Raw genomic sequence first — 17,488 nt, 5'->3', positions numbered from 1 at the left:
CAAGCCTTCAGTGAATGCAAATACAATGTATCACCCAGGGTTGACCTCAACTTCAAAACAAGCATTAGTTGCAGACAAAGGTGTTCAATAATCTTCATATGACAGATAGAGATAAGCGTCTAAATTTTTTGCAGCAGGCAAGATAATTAATCCCAGGGGGTTAATTGTTCTGCTCTCTCATCCTTTTCTTCTAAAGATAAGATTTTTTTTTTCAGAAATGACAGAATGAGGTTATTATTTGATTACCTGTTAAAATTTACAGCATTAAGGCAGAAAAAAATAATATAAATAATTAAAAAATAAAATAGTGAAAAAGGATATCTTAATATATATCTTGATTTTAGAATTCAATAAAATTATCATAAATCATTGTGTACGGTATTTTAACCAAAATAAAGTATGAATATTATATTTTAAATCCATATTTCAAAGAATGTACACAATACTAGACATCATTCAAAATTGACCTTAACTTCAAAACAAAGTTCATTTGCAGACACAGGCAGTGCAGTAATTAATCTCAATGTGACAGATAAAGATAAAGCTTAGGATTTTCTTCATGTGGAATTAATCCAATTAAAGGACAAATATTGCACAAATATTGCACAGCCTTCCTAGTATACATAAGGAATCTACCCCACCACCAGAAGACATAGAGAACCAACCTTAGCATCAAAATATGTTTTTCAGACTACTGAACTACAATACCAAATTTGAACTTGATTGGGCAACCATAAAATATTTTATTAGAAAAAAACCAGAAAATTTGTGGACGGAAGAGTGACAGACAGACAGACAGATGGACCGACAGACAGAGCGATTACTATAGGGCACCCGCAAATCCTTGCGGGGCCCTAAATATTAAGCGGACATGATTGCACAGACAGATGGACAAGCTGATTCCTATATACATGTACCTATCTTTGTTTGTGGGGGGTATAATGAGTAAGTGGCAACCCTTATTTTGCATAACCACTCATGACAGTTTGTATAAATATTCAGTATCCTAAAAAGGAAACAGAATATCAACAAACTGCCTGTATATAGGGAAATGGCGGGTTTAACTTCTGTTAACATGAATTTGTTGTTACACAGGATCTTTTCACTACAAGTGTGTTGCACAGTATATCATGTTATGGTCTGACCAGTAAGCCTCAAGGACTTCTGTTTGGACATCTTGAAAATCAGTAAATACAAGATCAAGCTGCGTGTTATTTTTTGTTGTGACCTTTTTCATCATTTGATTACAACTAAATTTTTCTTTCATGAATTTTAAGAAATTTTCATGACATTTACTGGTTAAATCTAAATTAAAATCTCCCATAATGACAGTTTTAGCATTGTTCTGCATAAATGGTAACAACTTGTTTTCCAAAGTTTTACAAAAGACCTGAAGGTGACATGAAGGCTTTTTGTAAAGTGCTACACACTGAACCTCAGAATTTGAGATTATCACATTTATAACAGAAAACTCAATAGAGTCACTAGAAAATGAGTTGTGTGACAAGACTGTCAAGTTGTTTTTTACATATAAAACAATCCCATGGTGTGACCTTGAACAATGGTCAGTTTTGCCATCATTGCGAAATATTTTAAAGCCATCCAATGAATATTTTTCATCTTTGTCAGATTCACAGAGCCTAGATTCAGCTTTACCAATAATATCTGCACTTAATGCATTAGGGTCAGCTTTGATATCAAAGAAGTGTTTATGTAGGGATCTTGCATTATTGAATACAAATTTGAGATTCATGCAGAGAGTGTACAGTGGTTGATAACAAAGCTGCATTTTGTGTTGTCTTAGTCTCACCATTTCCTGATCTACACTGTCGTCCTTGTCAAGACTCTTTTCATTAAAATCTAAAATAAATAATCCATCTAGTGATTTTACTCTGGAAAGTGCTACATAATGAATATGTGGAATTCTACGTTGTTTTGTTTGTGACAGGTTGATCACTGCACTTGAAAGTGTTGCTCCTTGAGCTTTATGAATTGTTTTACCAGCAGATGCCTGAAGAGGAAATTGGACTCTCTCATAAGTTTTCTTGTTGTAAATAAAAGTTCTCTTCATTTCAAAAATTGGTGTCCAGGATATACTAGTATTCATATTGAACAAATGACGGTATTGATGTCTTCTTGATATTCCAATCTTGGCATCTTTAAACAGAACCCAAATAATAGCAGGCCTAAACATGGAAGTTTTGTATTCAATGTGTTTCACTACACATGTAGCTCTATTAGTTAATCCATCTGCAACATCAAGGTTTACTGATATATCATAAATCATATCAACAGCAATAACCAGATGAGTTTTCAGTTGTCCTGTACTTGATTGATTTTCTGGCAAGTTTTTAATGAGCTTTAATTTTACTTCTGCTGAGAGTTTGGCCTGAGACAATACATCTGTATCAGCTTTGATAAGTGCTTTTGAGGTGGTTAAATTTTCAAGCAGATTTGAATTGAAAGTATCAACAAATTTGTTCTCAATGAAAAGATGGGGTGCCTGTTTTGGATACTCAGGGCAATCTGGTGTAATAATCCTTTGGTTAATGATATCTTTGTCCTCTGCTGTTAATTTGTTTTCACGGAGTCTATTCAACATTTCTGTAAATCTGAGATCATCTTTTTGTCTCATTATTTCAGTCAACTCATGCATTTGAAAGTGTTCCTGCCACAAATTTTTTGCAAGTCCTTGGCCAGGATTTGACAAATTTTTAAAAATCCATTTGTCACAAACAGGGGCCAATTGATATAAATCTCCAACTGCAATAACACTAATACCACCGAAATCTTGCTTTCTGCCTGTAAGTTGTTGAAGTCTTTCATTCAAGAACGTAAGCATGTTGTTACCTACCATTGAAATTTCATCAACAATTACAACTGACAAATTCCTGTATTTAGTTCTAAATGAGTTCAGTTCATCAGCACTCATGTTTTGTTGGTTCTGGTACATTTTTCTGTGAAATGCTGATGCAATAGTAGCTCCTTTAATATTATAAGCAGCTTTTCCTGTGGATGCACAAAGAAGTATTCTTATATCATCTGAATTTTCTCCTTCTTTAGAATACAATATTCTATGTAATGTTTGAAATATGGCATCAATAACGACCGATTTTCCTGCACCTGCTCCACCAGTAAGGAAGGCATACAATGGTTCAGTGTTATGCTGAATCCATGTTACAACATGATTGTAAAATTCTCTTTGTTTTATGTTTAAGCTCTGTAATAATTTGTGATATTGTTCATCTGGGATGCGAACTGCACTCATTTCTATTTCTGATACTTTTGATGACATGCCAATCTCTGGCCCTATATCATAGTCTCTGTGTTGAATTGTATCTGGATCAAAGTGAGCAAACTCTTCTGATGGTTTTGGATCTACTTCTAAATCTTCTGCCTCTGCTTGTTCTGTATTTGGTGCAACTGTAGCCAAATTATCAAGATCTTCCTCAGCTTGAAGTCGAGCTTCTTCTAATTCCTCCATGAAATGTTCATATTCTCTTTGCTTTATCTTAATTATGTTAGCTTTTCTATAATAATGTTGTTCATATGTTTGAAAATCTCCAAGAAGGTCAACCATTTCATTTCTCCAAGGCAGAAACAAAAACAGTCTTTCTCTGTAGTACAGTTCAGAATTTGTCTTTTTACTTTATCCTACATATTTGATGACTCTTTTGTTTTTACGCCTTCTAATTTTGATGCCATTTTTCAAATGAACAACAACATCACTTTCAGAAAAGATATCTTCTGCAGATTCATTTGGACAATCTTCATTGTTTTCCTCATCATCATTTTCTTTTTCCATTTCTTTGGGAAAACTTACTTCCAATTCTGTTACAACATCAGCTAAACACCAGTGTTCCAATTGTTTTGGACGTCTTGCATATCTTTGAATTAAACTATCTGCTTTGATATCAGTTGAATCTTTAGGTAAATTGTTCAGTTCCTCGTCTCGTTTGAGAAGAAAAACGCGCTCTTCTGGAGATGAAGTATTTATAAAAACTACTTCCCTACTAGATTGTGTCAGAGGCATCTGTAGAATTAAGTAGCTTGCTTCTTGTGCACTAACTTCTACAAAATTAAGGAACTTGTTTCCAATATGCCGAACTTGTCGTTTAAGATCCATATTTCCATCAGTAGCTTCTTGAGATGCTTTATCAAGCATTGCACTTATTCCTCTTTGTGATTTGCTGATATAGGCCACAATGTATGTTGCACATGCATATGGATCTAAAACAAACTGGATATCCAAGTTAGCATTCCAAGCCTGTAACAATGACTGGTTGTAGTAATTAACTCTCATTTCTGATGGACTTCTTTTTAGAAATATTTTAGGACTTTTTAAGGAGGCTCTGATACATTTGATATAGTCCTCTTGTGACATTTTTATGACATTTTCCAAGAATGAGTCATAGTCTAAATTGCAACCATCTTTGTATTCATTCAATTTTTCTTGAAGAACAGAGTACTTCTTTCTATATGTATCTACATCAACATCCAATGGTTCAAGCAGCAGTGTTTTGGGTAGAGGTGGCAAAGGAAATCCAAACCGACAAACTGTTTTTCCACCTTTTTTGCATGTCTTTGAATGCTTGTGAACTTGGAGTTCTACAAGGTGTTTCAAAAGAGCCTCATTTTCCTGCAAGCTGCAGGTAACATACTGGTCGACATAAGCTTCAATTGCTTCATCACTATTTTCTTTATACTTTGGAGCATCACTGGTCCACACAAGCATGTGAATATGTGGTGAACCTCTGTTCTGGAATTCTACACGCCGAAATACATCTGTGACAACACCAAGAGAATTGTGATGACTCTTTAGAACAGTATTGATGAATATTTGTACTCTGTTGTCAAAATATCTAGCACAAGTGTCACTGGATCTTCCTTAACTAGAGTAGATTTTGCATTCCAGTCCAGAGTTTCTATTTCTTCATTTGAAAGAGGCTTTCCTCTAAGTATTGCCAATGTTTTCAGAAGATCAACCCATCGAGTATCAGCTGATGAAAGAGAAATAAACCATGTTGGAAGACCTAATTGTCTGATCATTGCAAAAACATCTTTCTTTTTGGATGCAAGATAAGCTGGAGAATTTCTGAGTGTTCTGAAGATATAATATACTTCATTTAGTCTAACAATTTTTTCTGCAGTGGCAGGATTCAGAACTTGTTCTGCTGTGATCGTCTTTCCCTCTGTTTTGCATCTTCTCAATGCTAAGTTAACTTTATCACTAACTTGTTTAATCTGAATTTTCTTCAACCTGAAAAAAATGTTTGGAACAAATTTTGCTGCTCGTCAATCAACGCTACGCAATTCCCATTTTGCAACATCGCTATAATGAACTGATACAACTCTGTCATTATTTTCTACTCGTCTATGTCCACAAAATATGGTAGGAAAACATAAATACTCTGCATCTTTATCTTCATATAAACTTACTGGTCTTTGATTTTCTCCAGAGGCAAAAACATATGCCTTGTTGGTGTCATTATCTGCTTCATCAACAAGAGTATCAGAAGTGCCTTGAATATTATCATCTGCAGCAACTTCACAAAATCCATCATCATTTGGTTCTGTTTCACGTTCATCAGTGCGCGGGTATGTTAAGGCAACTCCGAGTTTAATGACCGTCAAAATTATGATCAATTTAAAAACTGTTAATTTCAATGAAAACAGTGCTGAATATGAATACCAAGTGAATGTGTTCCCAAAGATATCATTTTTCTACTTCGGAATCGACTCGATCTTTGAAGCGGCCGAGCCATGGTATCACGTGACAGTTAAAAATAGATCACTTTTTTACCTTAACAAAAAATGAAAAAGTGTAACACTACCCCGAAGTTTATTTGTATGTTTGCTACTATAATTCGATTGGCAATTAGTTCATGTTTATTGGTATTACTGCAAGAATCCTATTGTTAATCGCATAAAAAAGATATTGTAAATATTTATCGGAAACCCTCTCAACTTCTATAATTTCATTGAAAATACTACGTATTTTTCATTTAAAACAACGAAACACAGGATTCTAGCAGCACTTTTCAAGTAGTTTAGGTCATATACCGTTGATATTTACCAAAGTCATCTTTCATAATATCCAGGGTAGTGTTACACTTTTGCCTTTTTTTGTACACATTGACAGAGGAAAGGATGGTTAAGCCATATAAATGTCGATCTGCTTACCTTAAAACACTCGCTGATAAAACAAAATATCCATGCCTGTATTATCCTGATTATATCCTAACTGACACTCATCTAAATCTTAGATATCTGTATTAAATAAGTCTTATTTCGGCATTGTTTACACTGCATTCCGATGATTTGTCTCCCGACATGATATTCTCTATTAAACATGCTTGTGACGTCATCAATGATAATTATACGCAATAGAGAGAAATCGAAGCTATATTCAGTTAGAAGAGTTTCTAGTGATATTTTATGCCTGTAGTTTTTATAATTTAAACCAGAGATAAAGTTAAAATCGACATATTTCTGAGTAAGATATGACATCATGCTGCTTATTGTGACGTCATATCGATCAGAGGAATTTAGTCGCATTCGTTGCCTTATCATACCCGCGTGCTGGAGGATGTTCCAACAAGCTCTTTAACAACTTCCTGGTTGTCATTATCAATAATTTCTCTCCATGAATGATCAATGTTAATGCCTGAAGATTTATATAATTCACTGTTTTCCATAAGCCATTGTAAAGCATTCATGACCTTATTAGGACGGACATTTTCAGAGAAACATGCAGACTTGTGAGAAAGTCTTTTTTTTAACTTTACAGCAATTGTAACATGTTCATCTAACTGTCTAGGAAGAGCATTTACTGTTGGCTGGATATCAACAGGAACATTTACAACATTTCCTTTAACAGACATCTGCCCTCCTCTGGGCAATTCTCTTATCTGCATAAATGGTATTCTCTGAGAAATTAGTCTTTCTTCCAATGGATGCAATTTCAAAATTTCTGGTCTGTCTGGCCATTTCATTCCATTCCTCACCGACAACCGTGGAATCTTTTCATCTTTCAAGGCTTTAAGACATGTTAAGCATAACCATTCAACATCATCAACATATTTAAAACCAGTACAAATGCCTCGACTTGTTTGACTAATATTTACAGACTCCATCTTAACAAAACTTTTAGAAAACCAAGTTTGATTACAACAAGTGCATACATAAACTGGGCCATTTTTAATTTGATTATGAAATTTTTGTATGCATTGATCTAAAGAATGTCCTTGTTTCCTTTTCTTTGACAATTCTTTTTCATGTGCTGTGAATACTGTAGTTGATCTTTTCTGGGCTTTGCAGATTTTATCAAGTTCTTTATCAGCATTTCGATATTTTTTTCTACTTTGTTGTTTTTATAGTCTTTCTTTTTCTAGCTGCAGGGTATTTTCCCGTTTTTTTTCTCTTTTCATTCCTCTCTCTAAGACAAAAGACCTGAGATTGCCTAAGTTTATTCATACCTTTTAAGGTATTTTTTCTGTCGTTCTCTCGAGTTTGTGGGTTTTGTCTAGAACATTTCCTTGAATCCAATTCTTTGTCTTTGAATTCTTGCACTGTCTAGATTTGTTCATGCTCTTTAAAGTGCTTTTTCTGTTTTTTTCTTGAGTCTCTGGATTTTTTCTAGAACATCTCTTTGCATCTAATTCTTTGTCTTGGAATTCTTTGCACTGTCTAGATTTGTTCATGCTCTTTAGAGTGCTTTTTCTGTTTTTTTCTTGAGTCTCTGGATTTTTTCTAGAACATCTCTTTGCATTTAATTCTTTCTCTTTGAATTCTTTGCACTGCCTAGATTTGCTCATGCTCTTTAAAGTGCTTTTTCTGGTTTTTTCTTGAGTCTCTAGATTTTTTCTAGAACATCTCTTTGCATCTAATTCTTTGTCTTTGAATTCTTTGCAATGTCTAGATTTGTTCATGCTCTTTAAGGTGCTTTTTTCCCCTTAACTTGAGTTTCTGGGTTTTTCCTAGCACATCTCTTTGCTTTTAATTCTTTCTCTTTGAATTCTTTACACTGTCTAGATTTACTCATGCTCTTTAAAGTACTTTCTCTGTCTTTTTCCCTCTGTTTTTCAGAGTTTTCCCTCTTTCTACTCATATAATTCCTCATGTACTCTTTTCTGGTTTCACGAGATCTTGACTTTTTGTGTTTTTTCAACATGTCCTCTTGATATTGGAAATACTTATGCATTTGGGGATTAATATCATTCCTTAGATTCAGAGTACCTGCCTCACTTGTCACTGACACTGGTTGTAACTCAAATTGGGTTGTCATTGATATATTACAACTTTGATAATATGCGAACAAATAATCCACTAACCTATCAATATTATTAAAAGTGATTTTCAGAGCAGTTCCATCTGCAGATGACATACCATCCTGTGAATGTGAATGACTATCAAAGAAAACTGGACAGCTTTTCTCATCTGTATATATTGCTGAACAAAGTCAACCAACTATGATTAAACCTTGTCTGTAACCAGAGAATAGCATTTCAATGCCTTCCTTTAGATTCATACTTTCACCTGATTCATTCCAATTTTCATGAGTTACTGTTCCATAAATCTGTTCATGATATTTTATTTCAAAGTGCTGATTGTGAATGGAAACAACTGTGGGGAGCTCTTCAAACTTTAGCATTTTAGAAATAAATTGAACAGTGGATTGTAATTCTCCTACACGCAGTCTATATAAATCATCTCCAGCAAAAAGTATATCATCAAGTTCCTGTGTTGTATTTGCATTGTGTTGTATGATTGCCATTAATGCATTACATGTGCACTGAACCCCCCTTGAAACACTGGGGAAAATATCATTAGCTTGATTGACTGAGGCAAATACCATTTTCGAAGTTTCTTGAGCTTGAAATGATAAAAGGTTTTCAATGACACAAGGGTTTGGACTCAAAATTACATTCTCAGAAAATGCACTGCTTAGATTATTTGATGGCAAACTATTAGAAATATTAACACCATGAGAAATACATGAATAATTCATTTCATCTTGAGCATTCACATCCAAATCTGAGGAGTTCTTGACGCCTGAAGGCAAATTTTGAATATTCTGTGCACCAGAATGCAAACTAGCACATTTTTTTGCACGTGAAGGCAAACTATCAAATTTCTTAGAACCTGAAGGCAATCTAGCACATTTCTGAGCGCCCGAAGGCAAATTTGCAAAGTTATTTGCGCCCAAAGGCAAATTCTGTACTCTTTTTAACGAGGCAGTATCCCCCAGGTCTCGTGTCCTGTTTTTCACGTGGCCAGGATCCACGATTCTCAAAGGTCCGTTAACTGTAATGTCACTTGTTGGGTCTAATTCGCTCCTGTTATTTACGTGGCCAGGATCCACGAGTCCATGGTCATTAATGCTGGCACGACTCTGGTTTCCCTTCTTCGCCAATGACAGCCGCCAATTTTTCTTGCGAGGCATTGCAGTGTCTGAAATAAACATTTAATTCCCCATTGAATTAATTTAATTACTGTGCAACTAAAATTGAACAGAATGTTAACATTTGACCTTTGAACAAATGAACTTCAAATGTATGACCTCAGATAATCACATGGAAAGTATCAATGTTTTGAGTTGAAAGGTATTCTGAATTTTGAACACATTATTAGATAAAAGATCAATGTGACCTTGACCTTTAAACAATAAACCATAAAATATGTATGTGGACTACTTATTCACATATGTGTGCATTACCATGGCTCAATGCCCAGGACTACCAATTTTAGAGGTCAAGCTGTACTCTGTCCCAAGATTACCTTGATTCACAATTTGCCTAATCACTTGATTATCAGAAATACTTCATGGTTCATATAATTTTTATTCATAAGTTTTAAAAACTCTTCCATTTAAAAAATCCATTCCAACATTTCTTTTTTTAAAAATGCCCGTTTTACCTTACATTCCCCCCCCCACACACTTTTATGGTAAAGATAGACAGAAATAACCATAGCCATATACATGTATTAAACTTTTTTTTTCCTGGTCAAGATGTCTAAAAATAATAAATCTACCACCACACTTTTCAAATTTTGCTTGTCAAGATTTCTTATAAGTCTACCCCCCCCCCCCCCCCCCCAAATTTTCAATTTGCTTCCAATGCCACAGTAAAGTAAATGTATAGGTACCAACAATAATTGACCAAGTCTAACAGCTGGTATTTTTCCCCCATAAATTATCAAAAATCAAAATCCAAGTAATATGCACATATCTGATATATGTACAATATATCTGCAAAACATCAACTTCCTTTCTTGAAAACTGTAGGAGTAGTTATCTGTACAATAGGGGTACCCTTTTGGCAGCCGACACCGGTCATTTTCTACTAATATGCACTGCGCAGCACAAATGCACATTGTGTTCTAAATGGCTACAAAGTGTCCTTAATTCCATGCAGCAGTTTAAGAAGAGTTGTGCTTACAAACTGCAGTATATCCCAAAAGCACCGGATCATCGAACAAAACAGGTGAATAAATAATTGGCTTTATGCACTTACTGCTAATTTCCTTGTCTGAAGTTTGTCTTTGTTGAGTTTGAAATTTTATATTTTCAATTTGATCATGTAGATGCTTTAATTAATACCAAAACACTTTAATAAATCTTTATGTTGATTGTGAATTTATGATTGTTTTAAAACACACTTCACCATGCTGGAACCATGTTAAAAAGAAATTCTCGATCACCCTGATATAAAAGCAAACGTCTGCCTGATGCAGACAAGTACACAGACTAAACAACTTAATTGTTTTTCAAAATATACAGAAACGGAAAATGATATCAATAACAAAAAGGAATATCAGAGAATACTTATAAATATATGATTCTTTAATTCAAATTAGCTTAATATCGTTAAAGAATCATCATTGATAAATACAGGTAATTATAATTACCTATTAATAATTATTTCTTAATTCTGTTGTTAATACTTAAGTTATTTTAAAATTCAAGAATTTGGTTAGGCCAGTATTAATAAAAATGTTTGGTTAACTCTGAACCAAATTTTTTGAAGTGGGTAGGTATGTAGCTATGTTCTGTTTTAAAATTTTTTGCACATTGATATCCTGATTATCAAACTATTTTTTTTCTATATTGATAAAGCTAAAAAATATTGATATCTATTGATACAAAAACATAATCTAAATGTATTTTTTTTTATGACATGGAAAATATTGATTGTCCATGTCATAAAAAAACAAGTGAAAAGCTGTCAATGTGACAGCAATTTGAGCAAACCAGGTTTCCTTTTATGTGAACTGTATCCTTATCCATGTCAACCCTGAATTGATAAACACTACCTACCGTATCCAAAGAAATGGAGTACCCATATGCAATATTTTGCCAAAAAAATGACTAACTTCAAAAGCTGGTATTTTTTCATAAATTACCAGAAATCAAAATCCTAGTAATATGCACACCTCTGATATATGTACGATTGATCTGCAAAACAACAACTTCCTCTCTCGAAAACTGTAGAAAAAGTTATCCGTACAATGAGGGTAACCTATATACAATATTTTGTCGAAAATTGACCGAGTTCAAAAGCTGGTATTTTTTTTCATAAATAATCAGATATCAAAATCCTAGCAAAATGCCCACCTCTGATATATGTAAAATTGATATGCAAAAGAACAACTTCCTATCTTGAAAACTGTAGGAGGAGTTATCCGTACAATGAGGGTAACCTATATACAATATTTTGTCGAAAAATGACTAACTTCAAAAGCTGGTATTTTTTTCATAAATTATCAAAAATCACAATCCTAGCAATATGCACACCTCTTATTTATGTACAATTGATCTGCAAAACAACAACTTCCTATCTTGAATACTGTTGGAGGAGTTTTCCGTACAATAAGGGTACCCTATATGCAATATTTTGTCAAAAATGACCAAGTTCAAAAGCTGGTATTTTTTTTCATAAATTATCAGAAATCAAACTCCTAGCAATATGCACACCTCTGTTATATGTACAATTGATATAATCTGATGACTGCCCTGAAATCGCAAAAAGTATACCAATCCATTAACAAGTCCACTACACGATGTCCATAAAACAAACATGAAAGTATGAATTACTATACAATTTATTATTCTATGCTCAAAAATCTACCCTTGTACATCAGTAAAAACCAGCATTATTTTATACAGAACATGTTCATTAATACCGAGTGCAGCTCCGCAAAGATTAATGGTAACATGTATATGAAAATCAGTGAAAATTAGAATTGGATATGGGGTATGGGCTGAAAAATGTTCTTCCAGTCCTGGACACCACCATTTTGTTTTTAAAAGTTTTATCATTGATTGACTGGCACACATCGACGTTTATTGCCCCTACACTTGATTAAAAACTCTCCAATGTTTTTAATTGAATGTAGGCCTAATTTAAATCAAAATTAATTAAAGTGACACCCAAATAAGTTTCAAAAGTGCTTCAATAAAGACACATCACTAGTTCAATATTTGTATTATCAAATAAAAAATAAAAACATTAACATCAAGAAACTGATCTTTTAGATATTGAATAAAATATTCAGTTTTATTACCAGCAGTCTACATGTGGTTTAATTTGATAAACAATTAAAGAACAAATAAATTCTTGTCGGAATCACTTAACTCTCGTTGGCTGTTTCCAGAAGACAAAACTTGTATGTTTTACATACGAAAATGTATGAAACTAGCTGCAATAATGTAGCCGATTTTTTATATCTGATGTTTACAGGAGAGGGCTACAATTCCATAGGATCTCCGTAATGGTGCAAAATTAATTTTTTAATGCGGCTGACTTCGGTCTGAAAAGATCGATTTTATATTTGACTTCCTCTGGATAAAATGATTTTTTAATTCAGATTGAACAAACTAACCGTATATAAATCAAAACCAGATAAAACACATCAGCATGTTTACCAGTCGTCTTTTTCAGCAGCCATGACAGTTCTCGCATGATTTTATGGGATTTACGCTTGGAGTTTTGATGGGCTTGATAACGTGAATGTCAGTGTAAATAATCAATCTTACCTCGTTCTATCACTGAAACATCATTTAAGGAAATGGTATATAATGGAAAATTCATATTTACCGCGTTAATTATGTTTAAAATAGGGGAATTCCTACATTAAGTTCAAGATCCGCTCCTAAATTCTCATTGGCTGTCCCAAAATAAAACCGGTCAAGGTCAGCAAACATGGCGGACAAATTCAACTTGCGTTGTTGACATACACGAAAATAACCGATATATGGACTATATGTGAATTTTTTGGATTGATTTATGCCACAGACATCTACAATGTTTGAGTTCAGGTAAGAAATGCAGATGTTATTGTCATTTATATACGATTTGAGACTAAATCGTTGCGGGAGTGAATCACTCCCGCACTTGCACCATTACGGAGATCCTATGGAGTTGTAGCCCTCTCCCCCCCCCCCCCCCCCCAAAAAAAAAAAATCGGGAGAGGGCTACATTATTGCAGCTAGTATGAAACATGATGTCATAATGTACATTGTGCCAAGTTAATTAATTCAACTTTGGCTAATGGTTGAGTATGCAGATCCTACTGTTTGCGTTACAAATGAATTGTTGTTCAAACAATCAAATTGCCCTGTGTGAAATCTGCCCCGGTCCAACTGTCACACCATTAACATATTAGATTAAATATCCATAATTTAAATTACCTACAAATATAATGCTACAGACAAAACTGTAGAGAGACCAGTACATGTCACATCACACCCTTATTCTACCAATCAATAAATAAATACTACAATAAACACAATAGATTATTATGCACTGTAAGACATCTTAAAGAATTCCAAGATACAGTGTTGTTCTGTCAATATTGGGTACAACAAAATTTAAGAATCCCAGTTCATGCGAACCCATTTACGCATTTAAAGCATCTTCAACACCTATGAAAGGGGAAAACAGATTCTTACACTGCTTAACATGGAAACAGGTCTATCTAAACATTTAATAATGCTGACATTTTTGTTTAAATCATTTTATTAAAATGGCGGTGCGACACACGCAACCGATTAATTCGTAACGATGGAAAAGATTACTCGGCGATTAATATCACGTCGTTATGAAAATTACAAACCGAAAGCAAACAAAAACCTGGATCTTCACACCAATTGTTTACAAAATAATCTGCAGTCGAACTCGATGTCCAAACACAAATACGATTGTCACCATGCCATGCCACAATGGAAAAATCTGGATAGACTTCTGCGCATGAACGGAAAACGCGTAAATATGAGATGGTATGGTAAAGGAAGTAAAATTCCCGGAATAAATTGTTGTAAGATATTTTCCAGAGGACGATAACAAAACATCACATAAGCCACAATAATAAATCGTTTGTAAAGAAAAGAAAAAAAAACCACTCGGGTCTCGGAAGGTATTTCATATTCGGGCGGCGAACTTGATCAATTGAAAAGGGGGGGGGGGTGATACGGGAATAAAAAATAATATAAACAACGGTAATATCTTACATTCATTTTTTTTTTTTTAATATTTACAGTCATATCTATACTGCACATGAAATGCATACAATTACTATAAGTACCCAATGCAAAACAAAAACAAACAACCCAAAAAACAAATTTTAAAAAAAAGCTAGGCCAAAATGACTATGAAACATATAATTTTAGCAAAAACTCAAAGTAGAAAATAAAGTGCATGACCTGATATTAAAAAGGTACAAGGCACTGATAGAAAATAATCTTCCTATATTTGTTAACTTTCAAGATAAGTTTTATGTGTTTATGTTTTCACAGATAAACTAAAACAAGGTTGCTATAAAGTATACATGCTTTATTTAAAACAACCTCCCATCCCCATCCCCAGGGGTTGACAGAAAATCTTCTTGTGGGCATTTAAACAAAAATGTATATCTCACATTCGTTCCAGCTTTTAAATGTTCAACCTCCAGTAACATTTTATCACTATCTGGTTTTTATACCAAAATCATTTTACATATATATGTACTGTTTATCAGTGATTTAGGTTAGCCAATTATTACTTTACTAAAGGTATATTTGTTTATTCAAAAAGTTAAAAAACTGTTATTGTTTAACATGATAAAAACACTTGCATAACTCTTCTGAACATACAACTTCTTAATTACATTATTAACTCCATTTTGAAGAAGCAAGGGAAGATAACTCCATTATGAAGACACAATGGAAGATAACTCAATTAACTTTCACAATATCTAAGCTTCATTCTTTCTCTTTTCAAACTATGTGAATTAACTCATTTCTTTCATTGAAATTCCTGAGCAGAATATATAAATAAGAAAAATATATACCCCACCCCCTCCCAGCCACAACCCTTGCCTTACATGTAGGTAACATGCATTGCCAATATTATTATAAATGACAGCTGAATTTTTTTTCTAAATGGAATATGCAGTCAGTTTTTATTCTGTGTCAGGAGACATTTTTTAAACATTCTAGTATATACATTAACACTAAATGACCATTTCGGCCACACCCTGCAATAAGAATCCCTACCCTATACAATATATGAGTGTTTTGGCCCCACCCTAAATTTAAATCCCTACATTGCAGGACATGAAATTTAAAATTTTGATAGATGGCTTTCTTTTCTTTCTTTCAAGCAGTCAGTTTTTATTCAGTATCAGCAGAAATAAAGATGACAACTTTTTAAAACATTAATGCATTAACATTATATGAACATTTTGGCCCCACCCTAGACTCAGAAACCCTACCTCATGGGACATGAAATTTATAATTTTGGAACAGGGCTTCCTGGTCTCAAAAATCAATAATTCCGTTTTCCTTACAGGTGTGTGAGAGTAGAGAAGATCATTTTTAAACATTATATGCATTAACATTATACATCCATTCTGGCCCCACCCTAAGTCAAAACCATACTCCAGGGGACATAAAATTTACAATTTTAGTAGAGGACTTCCTAGTACCCCTAGTAAGTAGTGTTAGCATAATTATGAAGTCAGTTTTTCTTACAGACGTACTGTGAGAGTAGAAAAATTTTTTTTTAAACATTATATGTATTATCACTATATGGTCATATTGCCCCCCCCCCCCCCTACAGCCGGAACACCTACAATTTAGGTAGAGCAGGTCGTGGACATCATAACCATGCAATCAATTTTTTTCCCACATGTGTGGGAGTAAAGAAGAAAGCATTCTAAGATTTAATACATTTTTACTATTTGGCCATATTGGCCCCACCCTAGAGCCTGAACCCCTGAACCAGAGGTCATGAATTTCACAATTTAGGTAGAAGGCTTCATGGACATCATAACCATGCATTTAGTTTTTAATAAATATATTTGATAGTAGAGAAGAAGATTTTCTAAGATTTAATATATTTTTACTATTTGGCCATATTGGCCCCACCCTAGAGCCTGAACCCCTGACCCAGGGGTCATGAATTTCACAATTTGAGTAGAAGGCTTCATGGACATCATAATCATGCATTTAGTTTTTAAAAAATATATATGGTAGTAGAGAAGAAGATTTTCTAAGATTTAATATATTTTTACTATATGGCCATATTGGCCCCACCCTAGAGCCAGAACCCCTGACCCAGGGGCCATAAATTTCACAATTTTGGTAGACGGCTTCATGGACATCATAACCATGCAACCAGTTTTTTCCTCACATGCGTAGGAGTAGAGAAGAAGATTTTTGAAAATTTGGCTTTTTTTGCATATTTGGCCCCGCCCGTGGCACCCCAGAGGTGGTAGAGCCATGAATTTCACATTACCATAGAGATGCTTCACACCAAAAATGGTAACGATTGGCCTGGTTGTTTTCAAGAAGAAATTAAAAATGTAAAATTGTTAACGCACGACGCACGATGCACGACGCACGACGCACAACGCACGACGACGGACGAAGACCAATTGCAATAGGTCACCTGAGTGACTCAGGTGACCTAAAAAGATTTACATCGACTTCTGTAATTTCGATATGTCATTTAATCTGCAACTCCTTTAGGAATGAAACGTAGGTGCAGATCTAGCGATCTGTAGCCGGTGTAACGAAGAATATTGACCCGGGTTGAAAATTGACCCGGGGGTCATTTTTCAACGTTGAATATTGACCCGGGGGGTCATTTTTCAACGTTGAAAATTAAGACCAAAATCGTGAAATTTATACCCGGGGGGCATTTTTCAACGGTATGAGAAAGATTTTTCTAAACGACCCGTTGAAAATTGATCCTGTTGAGAATTGACCCAAACCTCAGAGTTTTGATCTCACAATTGATCTTACAATACTATGTATAAAAGCTAAGAAGATGACCGTTTGCTTCGGAATGGAGCAGGCGAGTAGGGCTAGAATATTTTTTGACATAGATGACATGGTTTTCATTCCCTCATGTGACAGAATTTATAGTTTAAACTTGTCACAATCTCTGATAAATATATCTAACAAACATATTGTCCGTCACTTTTAAGGCAATTCAACAATTTT

At 34.2% G+C, this 17,488-nt stretch overlaps 2 protein-coding genes across 6 annotated transcripts in view; both read right to left on the bottom strand.

The window, feature by feature from the left end:
• LOC105340102 (uncharacterized) overlaps positions 1-17,488 on the bottom strand; it is a 285,888-nt gene that overhangs the window by 247,103 nt on the left and 21,297 nt on the right. The window lies entirely within an intron of this gene.
• Positions 999-3,483, bottom strand: LOC136271383 (ATP-dependent DNA helicase pif1-like). The gene is made up of 2 exons (XM_066071310.1): positions 1,576-3,483; positions 999-1,006 (listed from the first exon to the last, which is right to left on the bottom strand). The coding sequence occupies exons 1-2, from the start codon at positions 3,293-3,295 to the stop codon at positions 999-1,001; spliced, it is 1,728 nt and encodes a 575-aa protein (XP_065927382.1). The 5' UTR covers positions 3,296-3,483.

The sequence above is a fragment of the Magallana gigas genome, chromosome 9, assembly GCF_963853765.1.
Source record: "Magallana gigas chromosome 9, xbMagGiga1.1, whole genome shotgun sequence".
Taxonomy (NCBI): domain Eukaryota; kingdom Metazoa; phylum Mollusca; class Bivalvia; order Ostreida; family Ostreidae; genus Magallana; species Magallana gigas.
Note: the sequence above shows the minus strand (reverse complement) of the source record. Positions and strands in the feature narration are given on the sequence as shown.

Bases quoted from the DNA above. Each gene is read 5' to 3' on its own strand.
- LOC136271383 (XM_066071310.1), bottom strand. From the start codon at position 3,295: ATGTCATCAAAAGTATCAGAAATAGAAATGAGTGCAGTTCGCATCCCA.